This window comes from Pygocentrus nattereri, chromosome 6 (assembly GCF_015220715.1).
Source record: "Pygocentrus nattereri isolate fPygNat1 chromosome 6, fPygNat1.pri, whole genome shotgun sequence".
NCBI lineage: Eukaryota > Metazoa > Chordata > Actinopteri > Characiformes > Serrasalmidae > Pygocentrus > Pygocentrus nattereri.
In genome coordinates, this window is record NC_051216.1 from 38,986,495 (window position 1) to 39,004,764 (window position 18,270).

Sequence of the window (18,270 nt, forward strand, 5' to 3'; positions counted from 1 at the left end):
TGACAGTTGTAAAACAGCTTTTATTTTGTACATAAGTTCATAAATTTATTACGATCCAAAAGATTTATGTGGTTACATGCAACATACTTAAAAAAAGGAAAACAAATCAGTGATTTTATTTTAAGGCAACCTTAAGAGTTTTTTGCATTCATTGCTTCATCTGTCTCAGGGGACATTAAACCCTGTATTCTTTGCTTTAGCAAAGTGCTAAAACACCATGGTCTTTAACTTGTAAGTGTACACTTCTGTGCAAAAAACAGGCCAAAAATATGTTTTTTACTGATGGTTTTGGCCTGATCAGAGTCCAGATTCAAACCCTGTTTAAACCCTATTTAGTATCACATTTACACTTGAACTAGCCTGGCAATGTTTTTCAGCTGTATGAAGCCACCAGCAATGAATGCAACATTACTGACTGTTCTTTCTGTAAAAGGTAAGTTTACCCACAAGATATCAACATTTAAAGATAATCAAAGAGAAAAGCCAGCTCATACTAACTTACTGCATCTATTTGTTTAATTTACTGATTAATGGCTTGTTGGTAAAACCATTTAAAGCCATTAAATGGCCATTTGGGTCTTTTCTGCACAAGAGTGTATGTATAAAATCCTGGAATTGTAGCTTAACCAGGCCAATGTTCCATCTATGCCAAAACCAACACTGACAAATTAGCTATGATGTCCATTACGTTCCTTTTCTTTGAACATTATATATTTTGTGACATTTACTGGCATCCCTACAAGGCTTTTAGATTTGTCTGGTCTGTGCTTTTAAGTAATTTTAATTGTAATTAAAAGAACAATCACTAATTTTAGAGGGAAAAAAAACTGTGGATCAGTTTCCTGCAAAGCTGACAGTGAGAGTAGGAAATAATAGCAGCAGTCAGGACAAAATGTGAAACTCATTAGTTAAGATATATTTAAGACCTGGCTAGGAAGCATACTAAGATACCAGTGTTTGATACCAACATTACAGTCACTTCTGTAAACTCGGACCTTGTCCTGAGCCAGCTGTGCTACTGTTTCAACATTTTCTGGTGTGTAAGGCATACAGATATTTCAGATAATAAATATCCTAGTCAGATACATTCTAGAAAACGTGCCACTGGACTGTATTCAAGAACTTGTTCTAATCACCCAACTCTGTAAAAAGCTTTTCACTTCAGGTGAAAGTGATCAAGTATTCTGGGTAAGCGTGATCATCGCGGAACACCACAAAGACTGTTGGCGCACTGACGTTATCCACCACAGTGTCGTACTGATCTATGCCATTAGCAGATTTTGCAGGAGGGACAATCATTGTCTGATTTCCCAATGTGTAGTCTCCAGTGAGGACTCTGCAAAGATACATGTTCTTGTGGCCTTGCGGGTTTGGCACTGAATAGGTGTGGTTTGCAGAGTAACTTGCATTTAGTGCAAAGTAGGTGCCTTTCCCATAGACAGCAGCTGCAATGAAAAGTCATAAGATTAGTGAAAATACTCAAACAAGTGCATAAAATAATTAAATGAACTGTGTCGTAAAATGTCTCAACACAAAGGTTTACTGAACATTACCATTCATTCCTGCATAGCTGCGATTGAAGCCATAATAATTTATGTGCTTCATTGAGTCCTCTCTGGTTCCATGAAAAAGTCTCTTTTCATTGTTCTGATGGCCATTCTTTATTTCCATGATGTGCTTATTATGATGGTACTTCTTCCACATGCCAGGATTCTGGATCCGTGAAATCTACCAATTGGACAAACAAACATAAAGTAATCAAAAACCAAACTACTTTCTTCCTCAAATGGTTACACTGTAGATACACACCTTAAGAACGTTGTTATTCGGGCAGGTTTTTTTGAAGTGGCTCAACACATCCTTATACTCATTGCTGTTAACCTGCAGTGGAAAGTCCTTGAACAGCTCAGTAGCTGCCATTGTGTCCCATTCCTGCGGGAGGCTATCATCAGCTCCGACTGAAGAATAAACAAAGTTTGTGGTCATTGTAGTGATTTTTCTTTACAGGGCAATGATAATAATGCTGTGGCCAAAAAATCTAATTTACACAATTTCCCCTCACTTAAATATATTCAGTCGCTCAAGCAGCAAACTAGTAATGGCATTTTGCGAGGTGCAAGCCTAAATCATGAGACCCTCGCCTCAAACTGTGTCCAGTTAATCTCAAACAGTCTTGCTTATGTGTTTTCTGACATACTGTTACTTATAAAAATTCTCAGCCAGTGTTTTCTCCACTTGCATATGGGTAACTATGAGCTTCCATTATTTCTTATGTACATCACAGGTTAAAGCTCCAGCAGACTTCATCCTAGATTAAATTTTAGACCAAATGAACTAACTACAACCCCCCCACACTGAAAATCCTTTACAAAGTACAGCTACACTTATTTTGTGTCCTGTGAAACATCACAATAACCTGAAATGGAGATGTGTCATGTAATGAAGCACCTTGTGTTTTGTCAATACGTCTGATGTTGATCTGGTTACCACCTACAGCACTCACAGCAGGACCCTCTGGCATTGTGACCTTGTATGATTGGCCGTGGAGGGTGATGTCCACATGGGGAGACTTCTTTGCAAGGGCTTGTTCCAAATGCAAGTTTATCAGTTGATCGAAGCTCTGGTACTGTCCACCCTCCTGGTATTGCCAGTCTACTAACTCACTTAATACCTTCATATCTTTCTTCAGCCCAGCCTCTTCTCTGGCTTTTTTGAGAATGGTCTGGATCTCACTTACAGCCATGAGAACATCCCGACTGAGACCCTCCACCAAAATTGTGGCCTCCTCCTGATCTCCACCCTGAACCTTGTGTTCCACTCTCACACTGACATCCATGGATTGCTGCAGCTCTTGTATTCGTTGCTGGTCTTTATCAGACAAGCTAAGGATCACTAAATCACTGATTAATTCAAACGCCTGCTCGTCTGAGATGAGTTTCTCTATCCACTGCTTGGCTTGGTCCACAGCAGCTTTGGAAGGCCCACAGATAGAGAAGCATGCAGGATTCACCACTTTGCCCTTGAATACAAAGCCCTTTCCCTTTTGTTGCTGGTCATCTTTGTCCTTCCATCCGGTGAGCCATGATTTGGCATATGCTGTTAAAGGAATAGACATGCTTAAATGTACATGTATTTGTTTCAACTAATACATTTTCCCCAAAAATAACATGCTCTTTGTCTCAATACTGTTTTATACTCAAAACTCAATACTGAAAGCCCTCACCAACTGGGCAACCTATGTTTTATAAGTGGCCACTCGCAGCACAAGAGAAATGCACAAGAAGTAACAGATTTTTCTGTAAGAACACACTTGCACTCAGTCAGCTTGATAAGCCTGGTAAGGTTCTGTAATGCAAAAAATAAAAATAAATGTCCCATAAGATGACATCAGGTTAAAGGTCTCACAGTGTGCATTAGTGGGACAACACACATGTAGAGAAACCCCACAAATCAAATCAAATCAAATTTATTTGTATAGCGCTTTTTACAACGGATGTTGTCACAAATTAATAATGAGCCTAAATAAAATGGTCACTTACTAAATATAATATATAATAATTAATATCTAGAAGCAAAATAACTAAAGTTAATAAATTCATTGTAAATAGTTGTGAAGTAACCAGTCATGACAACAAAATGAATTTTTTTTTCTTATAGGCTACAGCAACAATAGAACCTCCAGACAGTCAGCAAGCCACAGCTGTTGAAAGTGCTCTTCAAGGAAAGGAAGTGGGACTAAACAAATTTATAACCTAGTGACCTCTACAGTGTGGATCTCACCAAGGAGAAATGAAGATGGCCAGTTAAGATGGGCATGTTAAAATTGCCATTGGGTATTGAAACCAAAACGTGGTCACAGGGATTTGAATCTGTAAAGCATTAGACTGGCCTAAACAAGACCAAGTATGGTCACTCTGGCATTTAACAATGATCTCTCTGCTAGGGTGTTGTTGTGAAAGCCAGCCCAGACAAGAAATTCTGACTCAACCTTAGTTGGTCACATCATCTTCTGAAAACTTCATTTAAAGTAATATTTATGAATGAAAAAAAACCTACATGCAATTTTAGAAAAGGCACTCTGCTTCTTTTGCTTGTCACTGCCTTCTCTTCTCTGCATGCCCTGATAGAAGTCTGTCAACATGGGGGCCTGGAAGATCACTATGCGGATCAGTTTGATTGAGGATTGCGGAGTCTGTGTCACAAAGTCCACCACAGCATCCAGCATGGCGTCTGCAACCTGTCCTGGATTCACCCCACCTTGACCTGTAAGAGGGAATTTATTGGCAGGTCTTATTATAATTAATTAAGAAGCTCCTTAAAACAGTGCAGAGTCATAAAAGTAGTTCACATTTCAGAAGAGCCATTTTGTCCTTTCAACACAAATCAAACCACCTTGGGGGCTGCCATTTTACCATCTTAGCTGGAAATATGTCTTAGTATGTGCTAATGTCTTAATACAGGCTAAAAATATATAAACGAAAATGCAGACTTACTTTATTTTGCCTTACTTGGCAGGACACTTTTCCGCAAAAGTAGAAAAGAGGCTGAAGTCTGCTTCTTGTTTAAATGTAACTGGTTTACCATTTAAGATGGAATGGGCAAAGTTAAACAAGAAACTGACTTAAGCTTTGTGACTTTTTAGTGTTTGACAATTTCTCGATGCAGATGTAAATGTATCAGGAAACCAGCTGGAGGAATTATAAATGCAAATAAGTCAATTTGTCTCCAAATTATCCATGTCTGTCATAAATCTTTCTCTTTGCCTTTTTGTTAGCAACTAGCTAGACAAGATTGTTGCATGTGTTGCTATGTGACCAGCAGTCTGTGTGCCGATCTTCAGGCTTTAAGGTTGGTGAATTAGCAACTATGCATTAAGTCAAGTATTTAAGACAATTTATTGTTAAAGATGTGTTAGAACTGTGTTAGAACAATTAGCAAAATTTAGTTTTACTGCAAAGTAGGATTATTTTATTTTTACCTAAAAATCTAATTCTGCTTTGGAGCCGCAACAGGGCAGTAAAAGAGACACAATACCGCATGTTCCTAACCCCTGGTCTAGACACAGCCCAACACACTTTATTTATGATTTTGAATTAAATGAGGCATCTCTTAAGCTCTCTGGCCATTTTCTTTGGGAGCATCTTATTGTTGAATCATGGCAAAATGGAGAAAATATAGGCTCACAATTTTATCTCTAAAATATGAAAGTTTTGCTCGTATTTGCTACTGTGACACAAAAGGTGCCTTAACATTTGTTAACGTTTGCGGTAAATGGACAAGTTTTGATTTTCAAAAGATTTGTCTTTTTTGGTGGAAAAACCTTTTTTTTCCAGATAGTTCTTCAAGGAATCTTTAGCAAAGAAAACGGTTCTATATTCTATACTCAGCCATTTGCGTGATTAAAGGGTTCTTTACATCATGAAAGGGTTCTTCAGACTAATGAAAAATGTGCTGAAGATGGTTCTAAATAGAACTTTTTGAAAAGCGTTCTATATAACAATAGAAGATCATGTAAAAATCATGTAAAAGGCTCTTTGAGTGTTCATGGCACCATTTTCTTCACTAAAGAACACTTGAGGAACCATCTTTTATAAAGAGTGCAGCCTAACTACTTTAGTTGAGTTAGCTTAATCTAGAAACAGGGAAATATATTTCTTTGACCAATAACATTGACCACAGAGGTGAAAAGACCCTTTAAAAAAAAAAAGCACATTTTTTTTTCTTCACATTGTACTGGTCAGCTCTAGTACTAGCTTATGAGCTCATCTGAAGAGGCAGCCTCTGTTGCTCATCTGACCCAAAACCCTATCAAATCCCTAGTCTTGAGTAGCCACACATAAGCCTATAGCCATCTGCAAGGCCAAGCATTGGCTAGAGCCAATTTGGATTCACAGATATCTACAAACCTTTTGACATACAGTGTACAGTAACATTTTTACCAGCAACATCCCATTTCCACTCATGGTAATCTGAAATGACCTCTTGATAAATCACCAAGCAGAGTAAGAGGGATGTTGAATGAAGTGGAAAGTCTTCAATTGAGATTTGTCTTTTGTTGAGATTTGTCAATTGAGATAAGTCTAAGAGTACAATATGGAATGCTATTGCTCAAGAGGTTCAGAAAGATCAACAAGAGCAAGAATGTGAAGACCTTTTTGAATGTACTGAAGTCTGTTCAGATATTTAGCATGAAGACTTATAAAGAGGGAAATATAAAAAATCAATACATGCCATTGAAGGCAAGGAAAGCTTCAGCATTGTTAATGCTCAGAAAAGGGCCAAGACTGGCAAAATTGTAGAGAAAGAAGTAAAAGCTGGCAGGTTTAGTGGGAAACGAGTGTCCTGAGCTACATATTTATGAACTTTACACATTTAATTAACCCATATTCATCATATCACTCACCTGTGCCAAATGCAGGGAAGGAAATGGAAGTGAAGTTTTGCTTCGCACACATCTGGAGTGCTTTCGTGACTCGTTTTTGGATTGCTACAGGATCATTTTTGGGGGAAATGTGGATTATCTTCTTGCACTGTAGATTACCTTGCTGAGTCATTATGAGCCCTGAGTTTTTCTGTGCTCCTGGAAAGGGAGATATGGGAAATTCAATGTGCTGCACATTAAACCACATTATGTAATTTTAGACAGAATGTCAAATGGTTTGATATTAAGAATGTAAACAGTTCTCACCAAGTTGTTGGCACTCAGCTTCCACGTTTGGACCTGCTGCATCCAAAATAGCCTTTGAGACACCTTTAGAATAAGAGATACAGATATGCAATATATTATATCTATATATCTAGGACCCAGTTTCCAAAAGCTTCCAAAGCTTTCCAAAATCATCTTGCTGACCAATAATGTTCAGTGTGACAGAGATGGACCTTGCTCTGTCTTGTAAGAACCTAAGAAACCTTAGAATAGTGGTCACTAACCCTGCTCCTGTGGATGTTCCTGTAAACTTCATCCAACCCAAATCAATCCCACCTGATCCATCCAATTATTGCCTTTAGAAGTCCTTGATTAGCTGAAAGAGGTGTGCTTGATTTGGGTTGGAGGTGAAACCTGTAGGAAGGAAGATCTCCAGGAGAAGGGGTTGGTGACCAGCAGTCTAAAAAAATATCCATTTAACAATTTTCACTTCTGTTTAACAACTTATTGAGTGATTATGGCCAAGTAACAAACCTCAATAACAAGTCAATTAAAAGTGCCATTTCACAATGATACATATATACAATATTTTGCAACAAATCCTTGGTATATGTATTTAAATGACTACAGCCCTAGTCATTCTCTGCTGCAAATGTCAGTGTAAATATGTCCTGGAATCCCTTGTTGAGACTTAAATCCCCTTTTATTTGTTTAAGTCAACTATTCTGTATTAACATAGGGTCACAGTCATACTCAGGGTTACCTGCTTTCAGTGTAAAGTCATCATTGCTGGAATTTACAATGACATCAACTTTCTCTTTAGTGATATCACCAATGAGAACCGTAAGAACAACTCCGCCCACTGTGGTCTCATAACTCCCTGATTTTGAAGTGATGCTTGAAAAAGGACCTAAAAATGTAATATTAATAAACAATTACTAAACAATAAACAATTCTAGGCATGATTAAAAAAGATTTATCATGCAGTAAAAATTCATTTTGTAAAATAATTACCAATGCTTTGCTGCTGTGTAAAGGCACTTGCTGAGGATGGCTGAATGTTAAATTTTTTGTTAAATTCATCTGTGAAGGCCTGTGAATGCAATAAATTACCAATAATTATCTAATATGTCATAATAAAATGAATAACCACACTATACATACAAACCTGTAAGCAGCCTTTCTTACCTGAATGGTTTGAGCGTCTGTGGGATGAAGAGCAAACACCACCTCCTGCACATGCTTGGAACTTCTTTTCTTGCTAAATTTAAGGACCGAGTCCAACATAAGTGAAGCTACTAGTGTCTTTGGAAAACCCAAGTTTCCTGTGCCAATGGCAGGGAACACAATGGACTTCTGCTGCTGCTGCTCTGCCTCTCCCAAACATTTATCCACAATACCTTCCAAATCCTTTTTAAAGACAAGAAAAATTGAATATATTAAAAATCAAAGGAAAGAATAAATAAGAATATATACTTTATAAGAATAAATATTTTGACACAGAATAAAATTATAAAATTATAGACAGAATTATACAGTAGTACCTTCTGTTCTGAACCCTGTCCTTGATTCCAGTGAGGGGCTACAGCATGGAACACCAGTTTGTTTTTAAGCTTACAGGCAGTAGTGATAAAAAACGCTCCAACGTTTGCTTTGCCTGTGGCCTGCTGGTTAAGAAGCACCTGAAGTTGTGTCCCTGCTGCAGTATAGATTGCATTTGAGATGGCTCCATGATTAAGGGACAGGTCAGAAGATATAGAGTTCACAACCACATCTTCCTAAAGATGGTAAGAAAAAATGCAATGGTATGATTAGGATCCAATTCACTAATAAAAATCATTCTTGTTGCATGAAAGAGAATGCTGCATAGAAGAATTATACTCACTGTAGTGTCCTGGATGTTGCACTTTGAAAGTGTAACACTCAGTCCTTCATTTGTCTTGACACTCTGGGATGAACCTTGACTAGAGGAACTTGACAGGCTTGCATTTTGCTGAGGTTGGTTTGGTTTGCCCTTGGAGACCTTCCCTTTGTCTTTACTGGCTGAACTGCCCCCATATACTTTCTGCACTGCAGCTTCTAAAGCCTCAACTGTTCTATCGTTATTGTCAACAAGATGGATCTTCTTCAAACAACAGTCTCCACTCACAAACTCAAGGAATTCTTTCAGGGCTCCAACAATGGTGTCTGAACAAACATCCAGTGGGAACCCAAGGTTTCCAGAACTTATGGCTGGTATTGCCATAGACTGGCAGCTCTCTCGGTCAGCAAGATTCAGGCTCCTTTTCACAGCTTTCTTCAAAAGTCCAACTGCTCCCTGGCGATTAGAGTTATCATAATGTGGTCCTACTGCATGGATAACAAACTTGCAGCACAGCTGTCCACCCGCACTGGTGAGGACAGCATCCCCTATGGACAGCTGTTTTCTCGTCTTAAGGATCTGGCGACAGGCATCCTGCAGTTGTGGCCCAGCAGCATCAGAAATCGCCTTTGACAGACCTCCGTTAAAATCCAGCTTCTCGTTGGTGGCATTAACTATAGCATCTACTGGATAAAAGCACATATTACCTTTGCTGACCACAATCTCCACTCCTTCAGGTGTAAGGACTCCCTGCTTTCCTACACTGACAGCACCAGCCTGGAAGACCTCATGTTCATCTACTAACTCAACCAAGCATTGCGTTTGATCCTTGGCTGCAATAACATACATTGACTCCTTCATCTTGTAGAACTTCTTGGCGCCTGGCTTTGCTACCTTCAAGTTGCAGTGATGAACAGATGAAACCAGGTTCTCAAAGACAGGTTTACACTGAGAAACATGAACTCTTGGGCCACTTAACAAGATTTTACCATCTTTAAAGTCAACGCTCACTTTGTTTTTCACATTTTCAAGCCAGTCTTGCTTTTTGTGCTCCTGGATAAATTTGACAACGATACTATCAGCCTCAATGGTTGCAACCAAGTTAGAATTGTTTTGCACAAAATCAAAGAGCTGTTCAAGGACTAATTCGACTACATCATCAAAGCCAGCAATCACAACTTGGCTGCCTGATGTGTTTATTACAACAGTCATTACTGGTGAATTGAATGAGTTATTTAAGACAGTAATTAGATCTTGCCATTCTGCCTTCCTGAACACACTGGTATCCTCTACGTCAAGGCATTTATGAATTAACACTGCTTTCAGATGTTCTTCACTGTCCTTCAAGGTCTTCTCGGTTTTGGCAACAAGCGATGCTTGGTTTTCCTTGATCTCCAAAGATGCTCTAAATCCCTTGGATAAGAATAAATCGCTTGTCAGTTCATGCTGTTCCCTCCTAGTGAGATATTCCAGAATAGATGGTTGGAGTTCCACCATTCTCCGTTTTAGCCCAATGACTTCTTGTAGAATCTTATTTTTTGACTCCAAAACCTCTTGTTTTAGACCGTAGAGAGCTAACTTTTTGCTGTGAGAGTGGTAACTCAGTTCCATTTCTGGAAAACTATTGGTGATTTCTTGCTCAAGTCCATCTAGCATGACAATCTCATAAATAGATGGATCCATGATAATCTCATCTGTCACACTTCCCTTTTCCCTTTGGATCATTTGAGTGACTCTATTAACGATATTCTGTATGACATCCCCAGTTCTATGGACATCTTGTGCGAGGCCTGCCAGGATCACTGTTCCTTGATCTTTCTGAAGGACCATGGTCACAGTCTCAGTCAACAGTGTCTTGTGGATTTCTGCCTCTATTACACTCCATGCATCTCTCTGAACAATGATCTCCAGGGACTTATATTTGGACATTGCAGCAGTGAACTCAGCAGAGGCCTTCTCCCTCCAGGTCTGGATGAGTTGTCTTGTCTGTAAACCTTGATGAAGCAGGGAAGCTAGAGGGCTGATTTTCACATCTGCGTCTTGAAGATCCAGCTGACAGAAATGTTTGCGCATCTCTTGCTTGATCAGATCTAATGATCCTGGGTTATCGTGGAGGTATTTCCCAACAGATTTATCAGTCTTCTCTGTGAAGGCTTCTGGGAGTCTCAGAGTTGGTCTGTCTTTTCCATAGAGTGCTGTTCCCAATGATTCATAGTACGGGAATACTTTGATAGGGTGATGTTTAATCTGATGTTGTGTGCTGAGAACTGTGTTTACAACTGGAAAAACACATATAAAGGATTCATTTTAGTATTAAGTCAAAACAACTATTGTCACTTACATCATGGGAGACATTTCTGAGGTTTTATATGAAATAATTCATTTGCATGAGGAAGGAGAAAGTCAAAGGAAAATATGTGAACACTGTAAAAAATGAGAGATCAGCTCAACTCAAAATGATATAGTAACTGATTACATGGCTTTTCTTGAGTTGAGTCAATTTGAGGACACCAGAGTTCACACAACTCAAACTTCTTAGTTGAGTTAAAAATTCTCCAAGCTACTGTTTCTAGATCTGCATCTCAGTTAGATAAACTAAACTGAATGTATTTTTTTACTCAGTTCCCCCACTAGCTGGCGCTCCTTCTATCACACATTCCCATCTGGCATTATTCTCCTCTCGGGTTTGAGATAATGGACAGCTGTGCTATTGCTGGGATTCAAACTCACAACCTCCTGATGTTGGGATGAATTATTAGACAGCTGCACCACATGAGTTGATGCCATGCTTCAAAGTCATAACAAATATTTTCTCCAGTGTATTAAACATTTGTATACTCAAAATCTGAGTTGCTTCATGTGTTCCTGAATGGTGCAGTGGACTGAGCCGTCTACCCAACAAGAGATTGTAAGTTTGAGCCCCAGTGATGCCATAGCCATGAGTGTGTACTCAATGTCTCGCAGGACAGTGTGATGGAGACAGAGTCTTGGCTGGTGAGGAAGTTGAGTATAAAAAAACAAGCTCATTTTATTTACATAACTGAGATGCAGAACTAAAAGCATTAAGAGAACTTTTGGCTCAACTAAGAAATTTGAGTTGTGTGTCCTCAAGTTGAGTCAACTCAAGAAAAGCCATGTAATCAGTTAATATATCATTTTGAGTTGAGCTGACCTCTCTTTTTTTTAAACAGTGATTATATGTGGAGTTTCTACTACTTGAATTCAAATAATCATTAAAACATAAGAAATTGGGACTTAAAAATATACATCTGAAGTGTAAAGTGAAGATTGGACACAATACTGAAAAAAAGTCTGATATTATCTTCAGTTGTTGAGGATTCTGTAAATGTTTAATATTTGTAATATATATTTCCTGGTTTTTTATATATTTTTAATCTAATATATATTTCCTGCTGTGTAATATAGATTTCCTGATGCTTGAGAAATGAATAAATTGTACTAAATGGCCTAGAAATAAAATTACATTTAAATGATTTACACATAATACACATAAGTTTAAAAACAGTGGTTATTTGGCTTGTTGAATGTGCAAATCTGCTTTATAATAAAAGCTAAACTGCTTTACTATGTCAGTGCACAAACATGGACATATTTGCTAGAAGAATTGGCCATGAAAGGTGGACAACACACTCAACAATTATGGTTCTTCAATGGTTCTTTAGTAAAGACAATGGTTCTATATAAAACTATGAACACTCTGCATGATTAAAGGGTCCCTTGCATCAGGAAAGAGTTCTTCAGATTGATGGTGAATACAGCACCTTTTTGAAAAGGGTTCTATATATCACCAAAAAGGGTTCTTCTATTATTACAATGTCAAGTCTGTAAAATTAGAAGAACCCTTTTTAGTGCTGTATATAGAACCCTTTTCAAAAAGGTTCTGTATAGAAGCATATATAACACATTCTCCATCAGTCTGAAGAGCGCTTTCATGTTGCAAAGAGCCCCTTTAGCCATGCAAAGGGTTCTTTGAGTGTTCATGGTTATATACAGAACCATTTTCTTTACTAAAGAACGCCTTAAGAACCATCTTTTTTTGTGTGTACCTAAAACTCTCAAAATCTAATAGTATTCGGATTTATGCACTGTGAAACTGCATTCGTGTTTCAAACCCTCGTGAGAAATCTTGGCACCTGCATTCTAATTACTGGAGTATTATACTATAACATGGTGTTACAGCCACTGTGCCTTGTGTAAAAGTTGAAAATTATTATTAATTTTCATTATTATATGTTAGCATATAACTGTATTTACGTACTTAAACCACAATGCAGCAAAGTTTGTAGTGTGAAATGTGTTCCTAAAACTGGTGCTTTCAGTCTGAAAAGGTTTGTACCTTTGTGATCTTTAAAGGTGATTATGGCTGATTGCCCGTCTTCAAGGATGTCCACCTCACCCTCTACTTCCCCATACTTTTCAAAAAACAGCATGATATAGTCAGAGTTCACGCTTGAAGGTAAGTCCTCAGCTTTCACTTTTGGAGTCTTCTCAAGAGGTCTGACACCCATTTCTTTTTTCCTGAAAACTGAGTTATCTGGGCAGGACAAGATGAAGTTCTCTGCATCTGATACACAAAAAGAAACAAAATTAGCTTTGGATACAGTGGCTACCACTAAGACTAATATCCTTTTATTATTTTTTATCTAAATAGGAAAATACAGAAATGAAACGTCCTAAAACTGGTCACATTTAAGATTTCATTAGCATGTTTGAGATATAATTAGCTTAACTGACACAGAATAAGGCTAGTCTTGGAATAAACTGCAATGTCAACAGTGTTTCATCATCAAAAATTCCATTTAGTCTAAGCTTAAGCTAAATCATGGTCTGGTAAGCCAGCCCTAACGTGTATTTACGGGCAGTCATGGGCTGGAGGTTAAGGGAACCGGTTCGATCCCCAGAGCCGACAGTACATGAAATTTCCCCGTTGTGGGACCAATAAGGGTTTCTTAATCTTAATGTAGGTTGACTTCATTCTGTTCACTTAAAAGCTTAAGATGTGATAAATTTAGAATATTTTCTACAGTGGAGGTGTGGGTTTAGGTTTTTTCATTGGGTGGTACAGTTTGCCATTAAATGTAAGTGTGTACATTTACCAATTTTTATGGTGTGAGTAATGATTCACCTTTTCTGGTCATAAACGTAATCACAGCACAGTTGCTCTCTTGGATGACTTCTATTTCAAATAATTTTAATTCTTCCTCCTTGAGGATATTCTCCACCAGCATAACCAGGAATTCCTGACTCATGTTCTGGATGTTTTCCAGCACAGCTGATCTTCTACCCACAACGTCACTCTCTTCAGCTGGCTCTGGATTCTTTGCCTCCTCAGTCTGAGGTTCAGCCACTGGTGGCTCTTCATCTTTGCCTGGAAATTCTTCTTGGCTGCTGACAGCTGCAGAAACATTTTTAGTCATTTTTAAGGCAGGACAACAATGTGCATATTTTGCAGAACAAATACACATCAGTGGTTTTCATGCCAGTCCAGAGGAACCCACATTTTTTATTCTTCCATATTCTAACAAACCTGCTTTAACTCATTAAATGATCATTAAAGCATTAATAAACCATCAAGCTAGATTTATAATAACAGGTAAAACACAAACGTTTGCTGTGTCTGGGGTCTGACTGAGACACTGGGACCCATATCCGTAGCTATCATATAAGTTTTGCACTTACAGAAGTTAAATCAAGGTTACAGTGATTCGAACTGGCAATCATTATAATAGACAATTTAGTTATAACCAAGTCTATATTGTTAAATGCAATGTTTATTTTGAGTAGTTTGATTTAGTATTGTTTCTTAAACTCTAAAAACATGTAAGTGAACCTACATTTCAGTTCCTCACTGTCATACCAACATAACTCACATATTAGCTTCATAGTAGTTACTGGCAGTTTCAAAATAATAAATGTTAAAATTAATCACTGAAAAATTAAACTTGGGTTCAAGGGGTTAACAATACATGGTAAAGTACCCAGACTTGTAGCCTGTGACAATGGCAGTGTTTATAGTACAAGGACAATATAAAAGTCTATACCTTGATATATACACAAAAAGAGTACAACATAAATACAAAGAAGTAGACATGCTATAGAAATATATAGAGTTATATACAGAGATACAGGAGTTTCATTCCAAAATGCATTAACACTTTCATGAATTTTCTTTTCCATGATATAGGTTGTTGACAGTATGTTTTGCTGTATACAATATATGTCAGTATACCACTGCTGTGTTATGATTAATGATTAATACCAATTTTATTATAAAAATAAAAATACTGCAGCGTTTCAGCATTTTGGAACTAGACTCTTCTTCATCTAAAACTGATCTATTTATTTGGACAGTAAAAAGTTCTTTCCAGAAAAAAAAGACATATACTGTAGAGAAAAGTTTTAAACAGTTTTCTTGAGTGCCTAAGACTTTTGCACAGTACAGTATATCAGTTCTTTTTTTCCCCCGATTTTCTCCCCAATTTAGTCGTTTCCAATTCCACCCGCTACTTAGGACTCCCCCAATCACACGATACTACCAATGCTAAGAGGGTGAAGGCTAGCACAGGCTTCCTCCGAGACCTGTGAAACCAACTACGCCACAGGATAGCCCAACGTGCTCAGAGATCTGTTACGTCAGCAAACTGACGCCTGCGCTGACTAGTATCACATTGAGTGATGGGGGGAGAAGGGGGGCCGTCCTACCCACCCAAAGAAAGCAAGGCCAATTGTGATCTCTTGGACTCCCGACTACGGATGTCTGTAGCATCACCAGGGATCGAACTTGCGATCTCCTTATGACAGGGCCACAACGCTTAGACAGTTGTACCACTCGGGAGAATATCAGTTCATTTTAATGACAGTAAATTATTGTTGTTTTGTTGCAGTTTTTAGTTTAATAGTTACACTTTTTGGTTATATTTTAGTCTGATATTTACACAAATGACAGAAAAAAATGAAATTAGACCAACAGTACATTTTCTGTGAATAGTATATTACATTATGGTTAAGGAGTCTTTAAATGAACTTATTCATACATATGGGTTATGAGGGTAATGAGCAAATTACTTTCACTACTTGGTTCTCGATAATTCTAAATCACTATATATAAACACAAGGGGTAACATACAGTAAAAGTCTGGACACACCTGTTCATAGATTCCACATTATCATTTTAGAAAAATAGTAAAGACATCCAAACTATAAAATAACACATCTATAGCTATCTGCATTGCTTTTCCAACAGAACTCAAGAAGATGTGCATCTACTGAAATCTTGTTGGCTGCTGAAAATAACTTGTTCTGGAAATAACTTCATACATAGTCATCTACATTACTGTTCATATTTGTCGAATCTTCATAATTTTCAAAACGATGAAAAGGTACTTGCAGTCAGGTGTCTCCAAACTTTTGACCAGTATGGTTCTTCCAAAAGAAAGTCAATTAAAATTAAAAGGAACTAACCAAAAAGCCTTGGCTTTTTGAGGTCTACCACTGAACTCAGCTCAGAACGAGTTTCCGCCCGCCTCTTAAGAGCTGCAACGTCAGTATCTGCTGAGTGTGGAATGTCTGTAGCATGTACATGTGAGTAAAACTAGTACAATATATATATATAGTAGGGCTGTCACCATCGATAATATCAGTAAGTGAGTAATATACTGTATATTGGGTTTTTAAATTAGACAAAACAACAAAAACAAACTTAAGGAAACAGCAGTAAACCCTGCACAGCTCTTTAAAGCTTCCAAGATATTTTAAAGGAAGGCGTATGGGGGAATTCTGCATTCAGGAAACATTCTGCATAATTAAATGATTATGATATGTCATAAGTCATTCAGAGTGGTTTTATGCAAAATGTTTACAGTAGTAGTAGAATGTCTAATTATTAAGCTACAACACCAGAGAGGGTTACTGATACTAGAGACATTATTTCACGATAATTTTGAGAATGTTTTGGCCTAAAACCTGTTTTTTTGTGCATTCAAGGCATAAAGGTATGTGCAATATGTTATGTAGCAAAAATGAAATATTTTTATATTTTTTTTTACTAAATAAAAAAACAAGTGCACTGGTCATTAATTATCATGGTCATGAATTATCAAACAGATTATTGATGGAATTCTCCTTTAAAATACCTAAAAACACTATGTGCCACTTTAAAGTACATAGAAATCCATCTATCTGCCAGATCTGGGTTCTGTTTCATACTGTTACAGTGCCCAGTAGGGGGACTTCAAATATGCATAATCATCATGCAAACTGCTTGTGGATTCACTAACCAAGTAAATAAATCAAGATTCTTTTTTTCAATCAATTAATCGTGACAGCCCTAACATAATGCACAATTAAAGCACTTTATGATACGTGAAAGGGTAATTCCACCTATTTTTCTAAATTTCTTTGGCAAAATTAAATTGTTAAGATGTAAACAATGTCATCCAAAGTGGTCTTGATATGAAATTCTCCACTACAGAGAAACATACAAAATCATAATTGTTCACAGTGGTGGTGAGTAAAGCATTTAATGCCTCTAAAAACCCCCTTACAGACAGTTATGACATAAAATATTTATGATTGTTTCCTGATGACTGAGATATTGTTTTACAGTAGTTCTGAGATATGCTTTTGGGCTGAAACATACATCAGGGCTGTGATATGTGATTGATATGACAATCAACAAGACTCAAAAGATGTTCATTTTGCAATGTAAATAAAATATTTGTGCTGCAGACAAGGAGACACTGTGTTCTCTGGTTAACCTCACCACCACTGTAAAGACGTCAGTTTCTCTATCAGTGAAGTACCATCACATCAAACCACTCTAAATAAGTTTGTTAACATCTCAACGAATGAATGATGCTGAAATTTGGAAAATATTGGTGCAATTTCCCTTTGAATGAATCTGAAAGAAAATGCAGTCTAGGGCTGCTGAGAAATCCTGTAATGAGTACAGATCCACCTCTAGAGGGAAGCAGGCCCTCATTGTGCCATCATGCAGATGGACAACAGTCTGTTGTTACAAAATCTGAAGGCTTCACAAGTCAATAAAGTGTCACACTGAGCTCACCTGCTTGATCTGCTTTGGCCGGAGACTGAGGTTCCTGGAAAATAATCAAACCAGACTTCAGACGTCACGTTACCACAAGTGACATGAACCGATCATTTAATGTTACACGCCTAATGAAAGCACGTTTTAATTCAAATACAGGAAAACAATCACCTCAGCAGCTTCTGGAGAGAGATAAACATTCAGGCTCACGAGGTTTGGACCGATCTTAGCTTCGTGTGTTTGCTTCTCCAGAACATTTCTCCTCACTACAGAGAGGAAGAGCCAGCAAGTAGAGCTGATTAAAGCCGACTGAACACACATCTAGTTCACATTTTTCAGTCTATTTAAGCATTCGAGGGGGTTATAAATTTGTTTCCTAAATAAAATAACTTGTAAAACGTGTAAAAACACACGGTACACTAAGATCCGCATTACCTTCTTCCGTTTTGAAGCTCACCGTCGCTTTCTGTGCCTCCAGCAGCGTCACACAACAGTCTCCTCCGTTGGACTTCTTACTCTGGAAATAAATAGTCAGCTTGTTTTTTAACTTGGGGGTCTTGGGGTGCCATTTGCCCTCGACAAACAGGGCGTAAGGAAACTCGTCGGCCATCGCTGGCTGTCTACTGCGAAGTAAGTTAGGTGGGACACTTTCACTTTTGATTTCCCGATATGGCTAAGAGGAGTGGTGGAAACAAT

At 37.8% G+C, this 18,270-nt stretch overlaps 2 protein-coding genes across 3 annotated transcripts in view; one reads left to right on the top strand and one right to left on the bottom strand.

Moving 5' to 3' along the window:
• On the bottom strand, positions 1-18,227 carry parp14rs1 (poly(ADP-ribose) polymerase family member 14-related sequence 1). Of its 2 annotated transcripts, XM_017695079.2 has the most exons (18): positions 18,010-18,227; positions 17,746-17,840; positions 17,593-17,626; positions 15,990-16,094; positions 13,654-13,923; positions 12,865-13,092; positions 8,532-10,786; positions 8,191-8,424; positions 7,835-8,056; positions 7,661-7,739; positions 7,410-7,556; positions 6,689-6,751; positions 6,404-6,580; positions 4,057-4,263; positions 2,449-3,096; positions 1,810-1,958; positions 1,554-1,728; positions 1-1,445 (listed from the first exon to the last, which is right to left on the bottom strand). In XM_017695079.2, the coding sequence occupies exons 1-18, from the start codon at positions 18,182-18,184 to the stop codon at positions 1,162-1,164; spliced, it is 5,547 nt and encodes a 1,848-aa protein (XP_017550568.1). In that variant the 5' UTR covers positions 18,185-18,227; the 3' UTR covers positions 1-1,161. The 2 variants fall into 2 exon arrangements, with proteins under 2 accessions (XP_017550568.1, XP_017550569.1); XM_017695080.2 differs by lacking the exon at positions 15,990-16,094 and having other exon boundaries at positions 18,010-18,226.
• The window catches only part of parp9 (poly(ADP-ribose) polymerase family member 9), an 11,175-nt gene continuing 11,089 nt past the window's right edge, over positions 18,185-18,270 (top strand). The window contains exon 1 of the mRNA XM_017695082.2: positions 18,185-18,204. The gene's annotated coding sequence lies outside the window, so the exon portion shown is untranslated. The remainder of the gene's footprint in view (positions 18,205-18,270) is intronic.

Excerpts from the sequence above, each read along its gene's own strand:
- parp14rs1 (XM_017695079.2), bottom strand. The coding sequence starts at position 18,184 with ATGGCCGACGAGTTTCCTTACGCCCTGTTTGTCGAGGGCAAATGGCAC. Across the intron at positions 17,627-17,745 it reads TCTCTCCAGAAGCTGCTGAG|GAACCTCAGTCTCCGGCCAA; the intron begins GTGATTGTTTTC and ends ATTATTTTCCAG. Across the intron at positions 4,264-6,403 it reads CTTCCCTGCATTTGGCACAG|GTCAAGGTGGGGTGAATCCA; the intron begins GTGAGTGATATG and ends TCCCTCTTACAG.